Source organism: Pundamilia nyererei, unplaced genomic scaffold (genome assembly GCF_000239375.1).
Source record: "Pundamilia nyererei isolate P.nyererei 1_Seehausen unplaced genomic scaffold, PunNye1.0 scaffold00176, whole genome shotgun sequence".
Taxonomy (NCBI): Eukaryota; Metazoa; Chordata; class Actinopteri; order Cichliformes; family Cichlidae; genus Pundamilia; species Pundamilia nyererei.
In genome coordinates, this window is record NW_005187577.1 from 587677 (window position 1) to 600750 (window position 13074).

General features: G+C 41.5%; 1 protein-coding gene across 1 annotated transcript; it reads left to right on the forward strand.

Annotated features, from left to right (window-relative positions):
• The first annotated feature begins 7 nt into the window (after positions 1-7).
• Positions 8-12248, forward strand: coq10b (coenzyme Q10B). Its single transcript, XM_005746287.1, has 5 exons — positions 8-198; positions 4851-5006; positions 6255-6447; positions 8009-8110; positions 8248-12248. Exons 1-5 carry the CDS (start codon positions 101-103, stop codon positions 8413-8415), a joined length of 717 nt encoding a protein of 238 aa, XP_005746344.1. The 5' UTR covers positions 8-100; the 3' UTR covers positions 8416-12248.
• Positions 12249-13074: the final 826 nt, after the last annotated feature.

Sequence of the window (13074 nt, forward strand, 5' to 3'; positions counted from 1 at the left end):
GGGTTAGGCCAGTTGAGGGTCGGGCCAAACTGCGCGTTGAGCTCCCTGTCAACTGGTTGATAGCGAGGGAGTGAACAAAGCCGTTAAAGAAGAAGAGAAGATGGCGAGATGCGGTCGGAACTTGAGGAAAGTAGCTGAGTGCATAAAACAGTTACCGTCCACAGCCAACCGGGATATCCAGAACAGAAGCAACGTTAGGTAAAGTGTTTGACTTTTTCAAGTTGTTGTCTGAAACGAGACGGTGTAAAATATGAAGACATAGCTCTAAAACGAGCATTTATACCAAAGTTAAACTTCTGGTACGGGGTAGCTAAACACTGCCGCGGTGTACGATTCACGGCCCTATTTGACTCAAGAATCTCGTTGAATTCGTTAACTACATCTCTGTAGATGGTAGAAAGTAGTGAAATGAGGGTCGAGTAAAAGCAGTATTGGTCTACCTTATAGCAAATGTAGTACAGTCACGATGTTGCAGTGATAAGCCGCATAGCACATTACATAATAATTTATATTCACTGAAACATTAAATTGTCGCTCTTTCACTTTCACGCATAGAAAAGTAAAGCTGATTTCAGTTTCTTTTACTGGACTATATGCATTCTCCTGTGGGGAGCAGCAGTCTTAGCGTAAACTACAAAAATGCGCGATAATTTATGTATTGATTATAAACCAGGCTCATTAATTATTACTATGTCTGCGTAGTGGGGTTTTTTTTCTTTTACGTCCCACCACTGCTGATAGCACAGCCAAGTTGAAGACTTTACATATTTAAATCCCCACGATAAAAAATTTAGAAGCATCGTAACGATTAGCATCGATTATCTGTGATTTGCAAAACAGTGTAGTAAAAACGACATGCAGGTACAGTCTGAAAATATTCCTAAAACCGTTAAGTCCCATTTGGTAAATGAAACCATCACCAGAACCTGTAGCAGCTTTTCACCAATTATTGTCTCACATGTGATGCATATATTATATTAAGTTTACTGTTTGTCAGTCATTATCTGTTTATACAACAGCCTCTCTTTAACATCAAAAGCTGACTGCGAAAGAGTACATTATAAACCATGCAGATATGTTTAATACTCCGTATTGTCACTAAGCAGACAGTGTTTCAGATGATTAGTCTAGGTTCCTTTTTCTATTTCAGCTAGTTATCTCTTATATTGGTCTTAATCCAATCACCAGTCCATTCTCTCAGCCATTTTATCTCCCACCCCCCTCCTTTAAGTCATCTTTCCTCTGATTGAACAGCGGGTGGGTGGGGTGTCTCTGCTCACAGCCAGAGCTGTGTGCCTGAGATGACCATAGTAAGGCTATATGAAATTCTAAGTTTAGAGCAGTCTGAAGTCTTAGGTTTTCGGTCACACGGTGTACTTATACATACACCGACCTCATTATTTGAAAAATTCGGTCATTTTTAGTATGAGCTTCTGCTACTGTATGTGGTCTATATATTTACTCATCACAAGGTAACATTACTTGTTACCTTAGCCTAAACAAGAGCACATTATCTGCTCCCTTAAAATTAAACAAGATAATGCTTTTATCTACATTTTCCTAAAGAAGTGTTAAACAAATCCAAAGTGTGCTACTTTAATTAGTTTCTCAGTGTATTTGTATACTTCCATGAACTCATTGTCCAGCTCGTCTGTTGTTTGGGTTTAATTCTGCTTTGCACCTTTGTGGAGTTTGAGGTGTCTCATTCACCTTTTGCTCTGGGCCATTCTCAGCCTGTACCCAGGATACGTTTAGAGGTCAGGTGTATCATATTTCAGGTAGTAAAACAGGAGTGAATAGGCTCCTGTTTAAGGGCAGTGGGTACATTGGAATTTGATGCAGTGGGGGATGAGTTACTATGGGAATGGAAAACCTGATTCATTTGGGAACAGGTTACAAAACTCCATACCTGTGGGAATTGTATTCCTCTAAGCTCATTGAATGCTTATAATTGCTGGCATATTTTTTCTGACAGTTGTGAGTCAGTCTTGTTGCACACCTGTGCCACAAACAGGCCTTTATGCTTCTTATTTCACAGCCTGTTGCTGTCACATATTTAACTTGTTATATTGTCACACCAAAATGTTTGAAAAAGCATTAAATTTATTGTAATTATCGATGTGTTATTGAATTGCTTCCCGTCATGCTGTGGCAGGGGTACTCTGGAACACAGAGCTACAGTCAGCCACAATGGACAAAAAAACCCCTCTTAGACACACTCCTAAGGAGTGGCCAATGAAAATGCCCCTACAGGCTGCTTATGCCTGAGTAACAGGATCTCTAGTTAAGTTGCTGTGGTGAAGGTTATGAGCCAGTTTAAGTTGTCCCATTCATGGTGTCATGGGAGAGCTGGGGCAGGGCTTTTCACCTGATCCAACCTTCTCTGGAGCTACTGCTACATGTTGCCTTGAGGAAGGATTACATACTTGATTAATTGTAGAGTTGATTAAAGTAGAAAATATATGTGGATTGTGGTTGTCCACAGTCCACATATATTTTACTTATATCAATATAACATTATAAATATAACCTAATCATCACATTGTAGAAGCTGGAAACAAATGCTGATGTGATGTTAAGAGCTTTATAGCGTTCAAGTAATGAATCACCGAACAATGTAGGGCGATTATTTTAAAGGGTACATAGCATTTTTTTTCCTTTATTTTCCATCTTATGTATCTATCTTAAATATGGTCATTAATTTACAGGTGCTCACTCTTAACAAAAAGAGACCACTCTAAAACATTTACTGTTAAAATATTTATGAGGGTGCAACCAATCATAAGAAAAGAGCTAAACTAAACCAACTCAACTAAAAGGCTTGTGTGAGACAGAGGATGAACTACATGTGTAACTGTACCTGTGAAAGATGTACAGGGATAATTGTGATCTATTCAGTTGTTTAAGAACAAAAAATTGAAGCTGAAAATGTAGGTCCACTTTAAGTATGAACTAATTATCACATTTTTTTCTTATCACCATTTAGCAACCCTTTTTATTTTTCATCAGTTAACATCATGAATTGTTTCACAGATATTTATGACAAGTTGGAACAAGTCGAGCCTTTCTGTCAGTGAGGTGTAAGACAGTCTTAACAGTCTAAGAAAACAGCCTGGAAAAAAAATGTTGAGAAATGACAAAAGGAGGGAAGTGTATGTAAAGACTTAACTGATTTTACTAGTTAATGATTTTTTTTTTTTGTGTGATCAGCTGCCTAGAACTGCTAATCATGTTTAATTTACTGCTAAAACAAACCAAAAAAAAACCACCACAGAAAAATCAAACAAAGAAATCTTTTAGGTCTCAAAAGAGACTTTAAAGATCACTCATTCAAATAGTTGTAGATTAACTTTCACAGTGAGGAAATCTTGAACGAGTGAGAAAATATTCTAATCTAAGATCTTGATTATTGTAAGATGCAGACACAGAGACCTGGAGATCGAATGGCTGAGTAGTCATTCCTGTTCTATCTCTTTGAAGTCTGCTTGCCGTCTCCCACCTGGGTTACATAGATAGTTGGTCACAAAGGTGTCTGCACAGACCCTCCCCTCCAAAGCTTAAAGTAAAATCAGTGTCCTTGACCTTGTTACGTTACTGCCATCTGTATTTGTGTGACTTGTTTTATTTGAGTGACAAATGCTTGGCAGGCGTGGCGAGTTTCCTCTCCCCAGGCTGGGGCTGGGCTATGTTTACAGGTACTGCAGGATAACCAGCTGGTTATATGCTGGTATAGATCAGGACTTCCTGTCCCGCTTAGCTTGATTATGAAAAATATTACAGCTGTGCACCCTGAGGACAAAACACATTCAAGAGTGGAGGCACAAACATTAAAATGGCTTTTCAACTGACTCCTTCCTGTGACCCAGACAGTTCCTGTCAGAGATCTATTTATGCTGAAGCCTCCAGGAACAGAAACTCCAAGATGCGAGTTCCACCTGGAAGCTTTTGTATTGCAGACAGTATGATAGTTATATACTACCCTCCCTGTTTAAATGAGCTCTCTTTCAACTAGAACCTCGGACACTGCACGGGTCAGTCAACTGGCCATCATGAGAATGGAAGCACCGAGTTCCTGCAGACCTTATCCCCTGACAGTTGAGTTATTTAAACAGAATGGCTGTTTCCTGGGTGTTGACAGAAAAAGAGAATTTGGGGTGTTTTATAAAACTCAGAGGCTACTCGCTGTCATTAAGCAGCTTTCTGTGGCCTCAGATTGTTTGGGTAAAAACTAGACCTTTTTGGATGAGAAACTGCAGTTTTTTGAGTAACTGGCAGAATGTTGATCCAGAAAGGAGTTAAAAACATTCTTGATGTCATAACAGCAGCTACTGGAACGTTTTCACAGTAAAAAATGGAGAGGAGGAAACAGTTGTCTCTCAGTCTGGCTTTTGAGGCCAGGAGGGGAATTAAAGAAAAGTTTTTCTTAATGTTTCTGGGTGCCTAACATTCTTTATATCGTTTTACGAGGGAGGCCACAGTCTGGTGCAGGAGCCGACATGTGCTTCACTGTGTGCTTTAGCCTGAGCAAGAGTAAAGATGAAGAAGAACCCACAGTGAGAGGCATGAGCTGTGGGTACTTAACAGTCCAGTATTTCCCACTGCAGGAAGCACAGACCAAACACAGTCACACCCTGTTTGTTGTGTTAAAAGAAATTTAAAGAATATTGAAATGTCAATGTTGTGTCAAAACTTGCTTGTGCTGGCCATTCTCTGATCTCTGCTGTTAGACTGGGGTCAAATCACACAAACTTTCCAAACTGAGAACAACAGATCGATGCGCCCTGGTCTCCTCTGCTTTCTGAGAGCTTATTGCGTTGTTGGTGACTTGTTGTTTTTTGTTTGGTCATCAGATACCTTTCATCATGCGGGATCCTGATGATGCGTGCGCACCCACTGCTGAGTGCAGCCGTGCCAGGGCGCCCCATTACACTGCCTTCACGCAGCTTCTTCAACCTCGCAGATTCCTTCTCCAAGAAGAAGGAGTACTCAGAGAGACGCATCATTGGGTTAGTCTGGATCCACTTACAGTGTTTTTGTCATTTTTATTTTTAAATTAATTTATTTTTTGCCTCAAGACACGTTTGGACAGGATTTTTATCTCAGGAGGAGACAGTGTCTGCGGGCAAAAACTTGTATTTTGTATAGAAACAGTTTTTTCAGCTCTCTCCTGCGAGTGTTTTTTTTCCCCAGCTTGTATTTAACCACTTAAAGTCCTTAAAATATATCTTTAGCTCCTGTTTGTGTTTGTTTGACTGAAATACTCTGACCCTCCTGAAAACTTAAAAATAGTTTCACAGGCAGCTTTTGAAAAAGGATGGAAAAACATTCATCCATCAGAATGGCTCCAAGCTTTCTAATTCCTCTCATAACTGGCATCGGTTTTTGGCGGTAGCACATTGTTAAACAATGACGTCATGATTTGTAGAATGCCTGAGTCACACGCAAGCCCTTTGACTTCTATTTCTATCCTGTGCTCTGACTCACAGATAAAAAAACAGCTGAAAAACATGTTTACACACACACAGCAAAATGATCAGAAATCAGTAATGGCACTGATAAAGAACTGGACCTATGAGCACAATCAATAATGCCACCAACAAAGAGAAAATCTTAATCAATATCCATAATTACTACTCAGTGTCTTTCTGTGATATCTAATCAGACTTTACGTCTGGGTTGTCCTGCTGCTGAGCTTTTATGTCCATTGCAGAAGAGATGAAATGTAACCAAACCACACGGCTACAAGGGCTGAAATTGAAGGTCCAAAATATGATATAATGCACCAATGTCAGTGATCTCCAGTATTGGCAACATGCGGTGCGCTCAGCTGCTCTGAAATGCCCTGTGTACCAGTGAGTGTTGGGAGTCTGGTCTCTGTATCTGTACCCTACGTGTGTGTGTGACGCACTAAATGTCCTCCTGTGCTCCTCAGAGAGGTCATAATCACTAAATCTGCTTGTATAAATAGACATGGGCACTGGCAGCTATTTTCCCTCAGCTGGACGTCTGGAGTTATGTAACACAGTGTCTGTACGTGTCTGTCATTCAACACCTCCGACTTTTGTTTTGTGTGCTTTACTGCTCTTCTTTTTCCCTTATTCCAACATCCCTTACTGACCTATTTGAGCCTTTTCTGGGTCAACGCTGTTGTATTATGGTTGGTGTCTTGTCACACAGTTGCTGACCTTCATCTCCTTGGTGACGTGCAGCCTTGCGTTAACATATTCGCTCTCTCTGTTTCCGTGTCCCTGCAGGTATTCCATGCAGGAGATCTATGAAGTGGTGGCTGAGGTGGAAAACTACCGCCTCTTTGTTCCCTGGTGCAAGAAGTCTGAGGTGGTCTTCAAGAGATCCGGCTTCTGCAAGGCCAAATTAACCGTGGGCTTCCCCCCTGTAGTGGAGAACTACACCTCCCTCATCACTACAGTACGCCCTCACCTGGTCAAGGTAAGATACTGCTTCAAGCTCATGGTTAAAAAACATCCACTGTTGATGTTAGTACTGTGACATTATTAGGAAAACACAGAGTAGGTAAAGGAAAACACTCAATCTAAAAGAAACAGACTAAAACGATAAGAATGAAAAATTAATTTAGATGGACGTCACAGATTAAGCTGGTTTCAAGTCAAACTCAGGATACGGTTTTTGAATGAAGATTGGCACGACAAAGCATGAGCTCCCATTTAGTAACCTTCATAGTAGCTGTATGAAGTCGTCAGCCTATTCAATAAACACTCCATTTTACAATATTTTGAGTTTTCTGGCAGTTATTTCATGGTTCAGGCTTTAAAGTGTTAAGAAAAAGAAAAAGGTCTGCAGCTAGTCAACACAGGCCCGCGGTCTGTGCTGGGGAGACACTCTTGGTGCCTATTCAGCTGGACTCTACTAGGTTACCGTCGCTTTCCATTGCAGTGGAGTACCACCTAATGTGTATGGGAGCATTATAGAAACATGGCAGAAAGTCTGACATCACAGGATGATGGTTAATCTATTGCTTTTTGTCAGACTCGGGGACCACTGTGTTGCTTTGTTTTTTTGCAGCTGTTTTTCCTCATTATTGGGTTTTAAAAATGGTGGTATTGATTTTTGTGAAAGAAGTGCTCTAATGATTCAGTGAATGACGCCATTGACTGGCCAATGCGTGGCACACAGTCTGTCGTTGTCACCTTTTTGGATCGCCTCAGATTGCTTGAAAGCCCGACCAAGTTGATACTTAAACTGCCCTGTACCAGGTACTACCACCTAATGGAGAATCCTAAAAACCCTGTCGTGTCGAGACAAGTGGGTAGTAGTGGAAAAGGGCTGTCTGTGTTAAGTCCTGATTAACGTCTTCCTGCAACGTTGTATATTTTCCTCTCGTTCGTTATTTATCCCTGTTGTCATTACACAACATGTGATGGAAAGTTGGCCACACAAGAAGGGGGTGTAAAAAGCTGGCTGTCACAGAGACGTGAAGGCTGGCACAAATAGCTGAATAACAATTGAAAAAAGAGGAGACAATACCTGCCCCTGTCTCACCTCAGCAAAGCTGAACAAACAAAGGCTGAGGTGGGTGTGAATATCATTACAAGATAACACTCAGACGGCACCTCTCTGAGGTGTGAAAGGTGCGAGAGACATTTGCAACACTATCTGCTCTTTTCAGCGAGGCAGGGTTATCAGCCTTAAATTCAGTGTCTGTAAAATGTAAATAGAACAGACTGCCCTGATTGGTGAACTATCACACTGACTGAAAATCATTCAGGCTGGAGTGAGAAGCACTCCACACTTTTTGGGTGTGAGAGTGTAAACTGTAAATATCACCCTAGTCAAAACAGGCCGTCTTTGAAGCTGGGATTAGGTGCAAAGTTCAGCTGGAAATTCTTTTTCCTTTGTTTGGCTGCTCAGAGGGTGTTTGCAGTGTTTTCTGAGGCTGTAAAGTCACAGTTGTTGCTCTAAGCAATTCACAAATGCAATGTCTCTCCTGTTGCTGACTGACGGCAGAAAACTTGTACATGTTGCTTTTCAGGCATCGTGCTCAGAGGGTAAACTGTTCAACCACTTGGAGACGATGTGGCGTTTCAGCCCTGGCCTCCCTGGGTACCCCCGGACCTGCACTGTGGATTTTGCTGTAAGTACAAACAGCTTGTTGCAGGGCAACATACTGGAAAATGTCCACTATGTGAGAATGTGCTCTGTGATCATGTGTTTCATACAGTCACAAAGTTAGAGACTCAGCTGCTAACTTTACCGTCTCCTCCTCCTCAGATCGCCTTTGAATTTCGCTCCCTCATCCACTCCCAGCTCGCTCACGTGTTCTTCGATGAGGTGGTGAAGCAGATGGTTTCTGCGTTCGAGCGGCGTGCCTCCAGTGTTTATGGAGCCGAGACGCCCATCCCGCGCGAGCTCATGTTCCACGAGGTCCACCACACGTAGCGACAACCTCCCTCTGCTGCACAAACACGGACCCACAAACAACAACGTCAGAGAGCCCGAAAAGAGACTATCTGTGTTCCAACTGAAAGTGCCTTTCTCACAACAATGAAACCATTTCCTGTGTCAGATTTTAAAGCTGGTGTGGATCCTCCAGCTGATTTTCACCTTGGTGCTAATGCAGGTTCCTGTATCAGACCTTGATCTGGTGGTGAAACTGAGCCCGCAGGTCAAATGGAGGCCCCATGGTGCGTCAGGCCAGTGCGTCATCACTCCTGTACACATTAGCTATAGGGATGCAGGCACACAACTGAAAACGGAGCCAAAGCAATGATGAGCTGCAACATGCAGAGTTTATTCAGATATTTACTTTTGCACACAGATTCTCTAACGTTACATTTACCTGCACCTAACAGCCTAAGACATGAAGATATTCAGTTTCACACATGACACAGGAAAGCAAAGAGTTCAGCTGGAGCCAGACAATGACTGAAATTATTCTGGAAGCTGCTGAATAATTTAAACCTTTCTTTTTTTTTTAAGTAAGCTGTGTTTCCATCAGATGGAGCAGAGTGTAGGTTAAGTTCCAGAGGAAAACGTTTCTGCTTACACTTCTCAAAAGTGCAGGAACGTCAGAGGGGAGTGTGGCGTGTGATTGGTGGCGTACTCTGGAGTACTGAATTACCACCAACTACTGGACTTTTTTGTGTGTACAGTCTAATGCTAAACCAGCTGTCACCTATTTATAAATGGACTAATTTGCTGCTAATCTGTATGAAGGAACAGTTTAGTTCCTGGAACTCTGGACACTGAATGGAAAAGCAGCTTTAGAAAGAAAAAAAAAACACAGGCTCCAGCTGCTTGAGTGTGTGTTGTGTTGTGTTTTGTCAAAATGATTGTGAAACTGAAGATTTTTTTCGGTCTTGGACTGTTGGTCGCACATTTGAAGACATTGCAGTGCACTGTGTCAAAACACGCAGGGCTTTTCTCAATATTTACTGACAGAAATTGAGGATTGTGAAAGCAAACATTTATTGTGGCTAGCCTAGTCTGCTGATGAGCACCACTTGAACATTTCTCACCCCGTATGGTTCTTTTAGTGCAATGGAAATGGAAAGGCAGCTTAATTTATATTCCAAACACAGAGGCAAGGGAAGAGCATTAGACCAACATCACAATAAAAGCAGAAGAAATTCACTGAATGTACAGCGATGTGACATGTAAAGTATAAAATTTAAAAAATGAAAGACATAAAGAAAGAAGAAAAAAGGTCCCAGTGAGAGACAATACAGGATGTAGTGACACCAAAACAAGTGACGCAGTTTCAGGGAAGCACAAGGTTACTAATAATCCCCAAATGCCAGAAAGCTTTCCTGCCTTCCAAAATGCACTTTACTGAAGTACATAGTGTTGCACGTAGTGTGCACACAGCTGGGACATACTGTGCCATAACATTGCACCTTGAACTCTGACCCTCTCGCTGTATCTGGCATGGTATTGTACGGTAGGTCAGAATGGCCAGAAAAGCACACACATACTCCGTACCCCCTCTGGATACTGTAGAACATCCTGGTATTTTGGCATTTATATTAAATCTTTTTTCTTTTTTTTTTGTGGCAAACTCCATAATAGTGTAGTATGAGTAATGGAAGTCAGAACCAACACCACTGAAATCCCATATCTTTGTACCAAAGGTAGAGCAGAGTCCTGCCATGTGCCCATGTTGGGGCACAGAGACTGTTATGAATCCCCTGTTTTAACAGAAATTCTGAAAACAAACCAACATGTTGTATCATGGCCAGCAGATTAGACACTCGCTGGATGTCTAACTGCTGACAGACTAAGCTCCTGTTATTTAGCTGCTTTATTTTCAGTGTGGATGGACACTGGACTTCTATCATTACTTAAATGGTTTTTCAATTTCAACAGCAGTGGGTGGAGATATTTGGGCTTAAGTGTGCAATAGCAGCGGTGTGTTGTAGTCATGCTGAATGCAGCCGAGCAAGCATGTAAAACCCACTGCTGATGTCAGGGCCCAAAGCAGCTGCTAGGCAGGAGCTCATTTTATCAAACTAATGAGAATTATTTTTGGTTGTAGTGTTGTTTTTGATTTAACTCCTGCTGTATGCAGATTAGCTAGTTTGAAACTGAGGATTTGTTTAGATTTAAAGAAAAGCTTTACATTACGTGCTGAAGTGGCTCCATCTTCAGTCACAGTTCTGTTTATTTGTTTTTGGAGCAAGATGTTACCGTGTTTGAGGAAGAGCTGGTTTAGTGAGCAAGCTACATTAGTGCTCAGTAACACTCTGTGACTAATCAGAACTACTCTGATGTTTTGGTAAGAGGAAGTCCCTTTCAATGAGATGTAGTGGACCCTGACTGACCACAACTTCTTTCAAAGTAGCCACTCTCTAAGTGGACAAGTCATACACTCATTTAAAGTGTGTCTCTTTTTTTGTACCAGGCTGTAAACATATTTTTGTCCTGCTGTAAAGTTTGTTTTTAGCATTTTTAACATGGAAGTCCACGAGGATTGGCTCACTTCTGGGGCCAGCGTTAAGTGGCCACTACAGAAAATGCACTGTTAGGCAATTCAGCTTTGGCTTCATTCATCATCTCCCACCATGTTATTAGCAGCCTCCATATATGGTCATAAATGTGCTTCATGTTTGACCTCTGACTGATGTCAGAGTGGTTCTCCTTCAGTGTTGACCCCTCACAGCCCAGTAAAAATAAACTAAGAGCTAAGCGAGCTCTATGGAGAATGTAAAGGGGCGTAGCCCTGCACATGCTGGCTCAGTCACCCCTACTGTTGCTTTGCTTCACACTGGCACCTTTCAGTTAATTATGAATGTCAACCGCGTCCCACCATCCAATTGGAAAAGCGAAGCCTTGATTTCTTAATAGTTTATTCAGTGGTGTCTGGTTCTGCAGGATCACGTGTTTGTGTGCATGTAAGGATTATTTAAAGGTAACTTAGTTTGTGCTGAATTAGCGGTGATATGTTTTGTAGGCAAATACAAATCAATAAAAAGGGAATTGGCTGCAAGGGAATACAACTGTGCGGCAAGACTTTCTGTTGATCATGAAACAAAACCGTGAGAAAATGATACTAACCCTGATAAATGCTAACCTAAAGAAGAGAAATTGAATGTTTAAATGCAACACATTGATTCAGAGAGTGCACTGTGATCATTATTATTAGCAAACAGCTCATTGTTCAGTCAGAAATGGCTTTTACCATCACACAACCAGCATGTTACCTGTAGCAGTTTGATAAAATGGGGCTCAGATCAGGATGTTTCCGTGATGAGTCCGCTGACCTGAAACCTTCCACCTGTCCAACACAGCACCCACAGAGTGCCTCCAGACCTGCTGGCAACATATTTATCTTCATTTGTAAAGGAACAATAGACTCATTTTATCATATTTATTACTTAGTTTAGGTGTAAATGCAAGCACTTCACTCTGGGAGCCAATATTAGCATTTAGAAGCAGTATTCCTAATACAATGTCGTTTTACAGCACTGGGGGAACTCCTCCATCAGTGTTGCTGTATCAGTATCTTCATGTTTATACACTGCTCTGCATTTGCCTTTTCTCTGCTTACTATAACCGCTTTACTGCTTATGAATGCTAACTAAGGTGGCTTCATGTGAAGTGTAAGTGTGTAAATACTAGTTTTAAGATCACATTAGAGCTACACACTGCTGTTAAAGAGTATGATTATGGATTTGTGTCAGCTTGTTTCATGCAATGTGGAAAGGACGTTTTGTTTGTGTTGAAAAACATGGACCGACTGCATGATTTATAAAGTATTTTTTCTAAAAAACAAACCTGGGTTCTCTGGTGTGTTTCCTCCCTCTGGGCTGGGACCAGACAGAAATAGGGTCGTCATGTGAGCATTGAGAATAGACCTGCTGCAAGTGAAGCATCTGAACAGTCTGTCATGAGCTTTGGAAATGTCACTGCAGGCAAAGGGCAAAGTAGAATCTGAAATTTCCCTCTGCCCTTTCAAAGCTAACACGGATCGCTGGGAACATCTGAAAGCAGACTCACAATTATTACTGTGACATCACTTGATTGGTAGTTGACCTACTCGTACAGTTACAGGACATTTTAAAAGGTGGCTCCTCGTGAACAAAAGCCAGAGATTTGAAAACTGGGGACAGCATGTGTAGTTCATTCACAGTGATGACTGTGACATGTGAAACTGAAACCAAAAACTCCCCAGATTAACTCGTAAAAACACCCCACACAGCTCACATCTCCTAAGTTCAGCATGTAGCTCACTGAATTGTGTAAAATTATTATTTTACAATATCTGAACCTTTTCATGTGTAGTGTGTCACGTCTTATTTATAGCCTAAAGCACATTTAACCAACAGAAGCTGACCCGAAGAGATTCACGGGCAAAACAGCACATGTAGAGAATAAACTGCTTTGGTGTAAAAAGTTAATATTTGAGACAAGTGGTGAGTATTAAAGATTTCTAACTGCTCACCCACTTTGTCACAGGCAGCAGCTAATCAGTGATGCGCTGAGGCCTCTGCCACGTATAGGTGCTGAGGACACCATATATGCCCACACAGCCATGCTCAGTAGCGTTGTAGCTTTAGTGGAAGGCTGTGCAACGTTACAAGATTACTTGCAATACCGGCT

What these genes read in the sequence shown, in the direction of transcription:
- coq10b (XM_005746287.1), top strand. Translation starts at nt 101, where the DNA reads ATGGCGAGATGCGGTCGGAACTTGAGGAAAGTAGCTGAGTGCATAAAA. An exon ending in TCAGAGAGACGCATCATTGG is followed by an intron (nt 5,007 to 6,254) that starts GTTAGTCTGGAT and finishes GTGTCCCTGCAG; the next exon opens with GTATTCCATGCAGGAGATCT. An exon ending in TACGCCCTCACCTGGTCAAG is followed by an intron (nt 6,448 to 8,008) that starts GTAAGATACTGC and finishes GTTGCTTTTCAG; the next exon opens with GCATCGTGCTCAGAGGGTAA.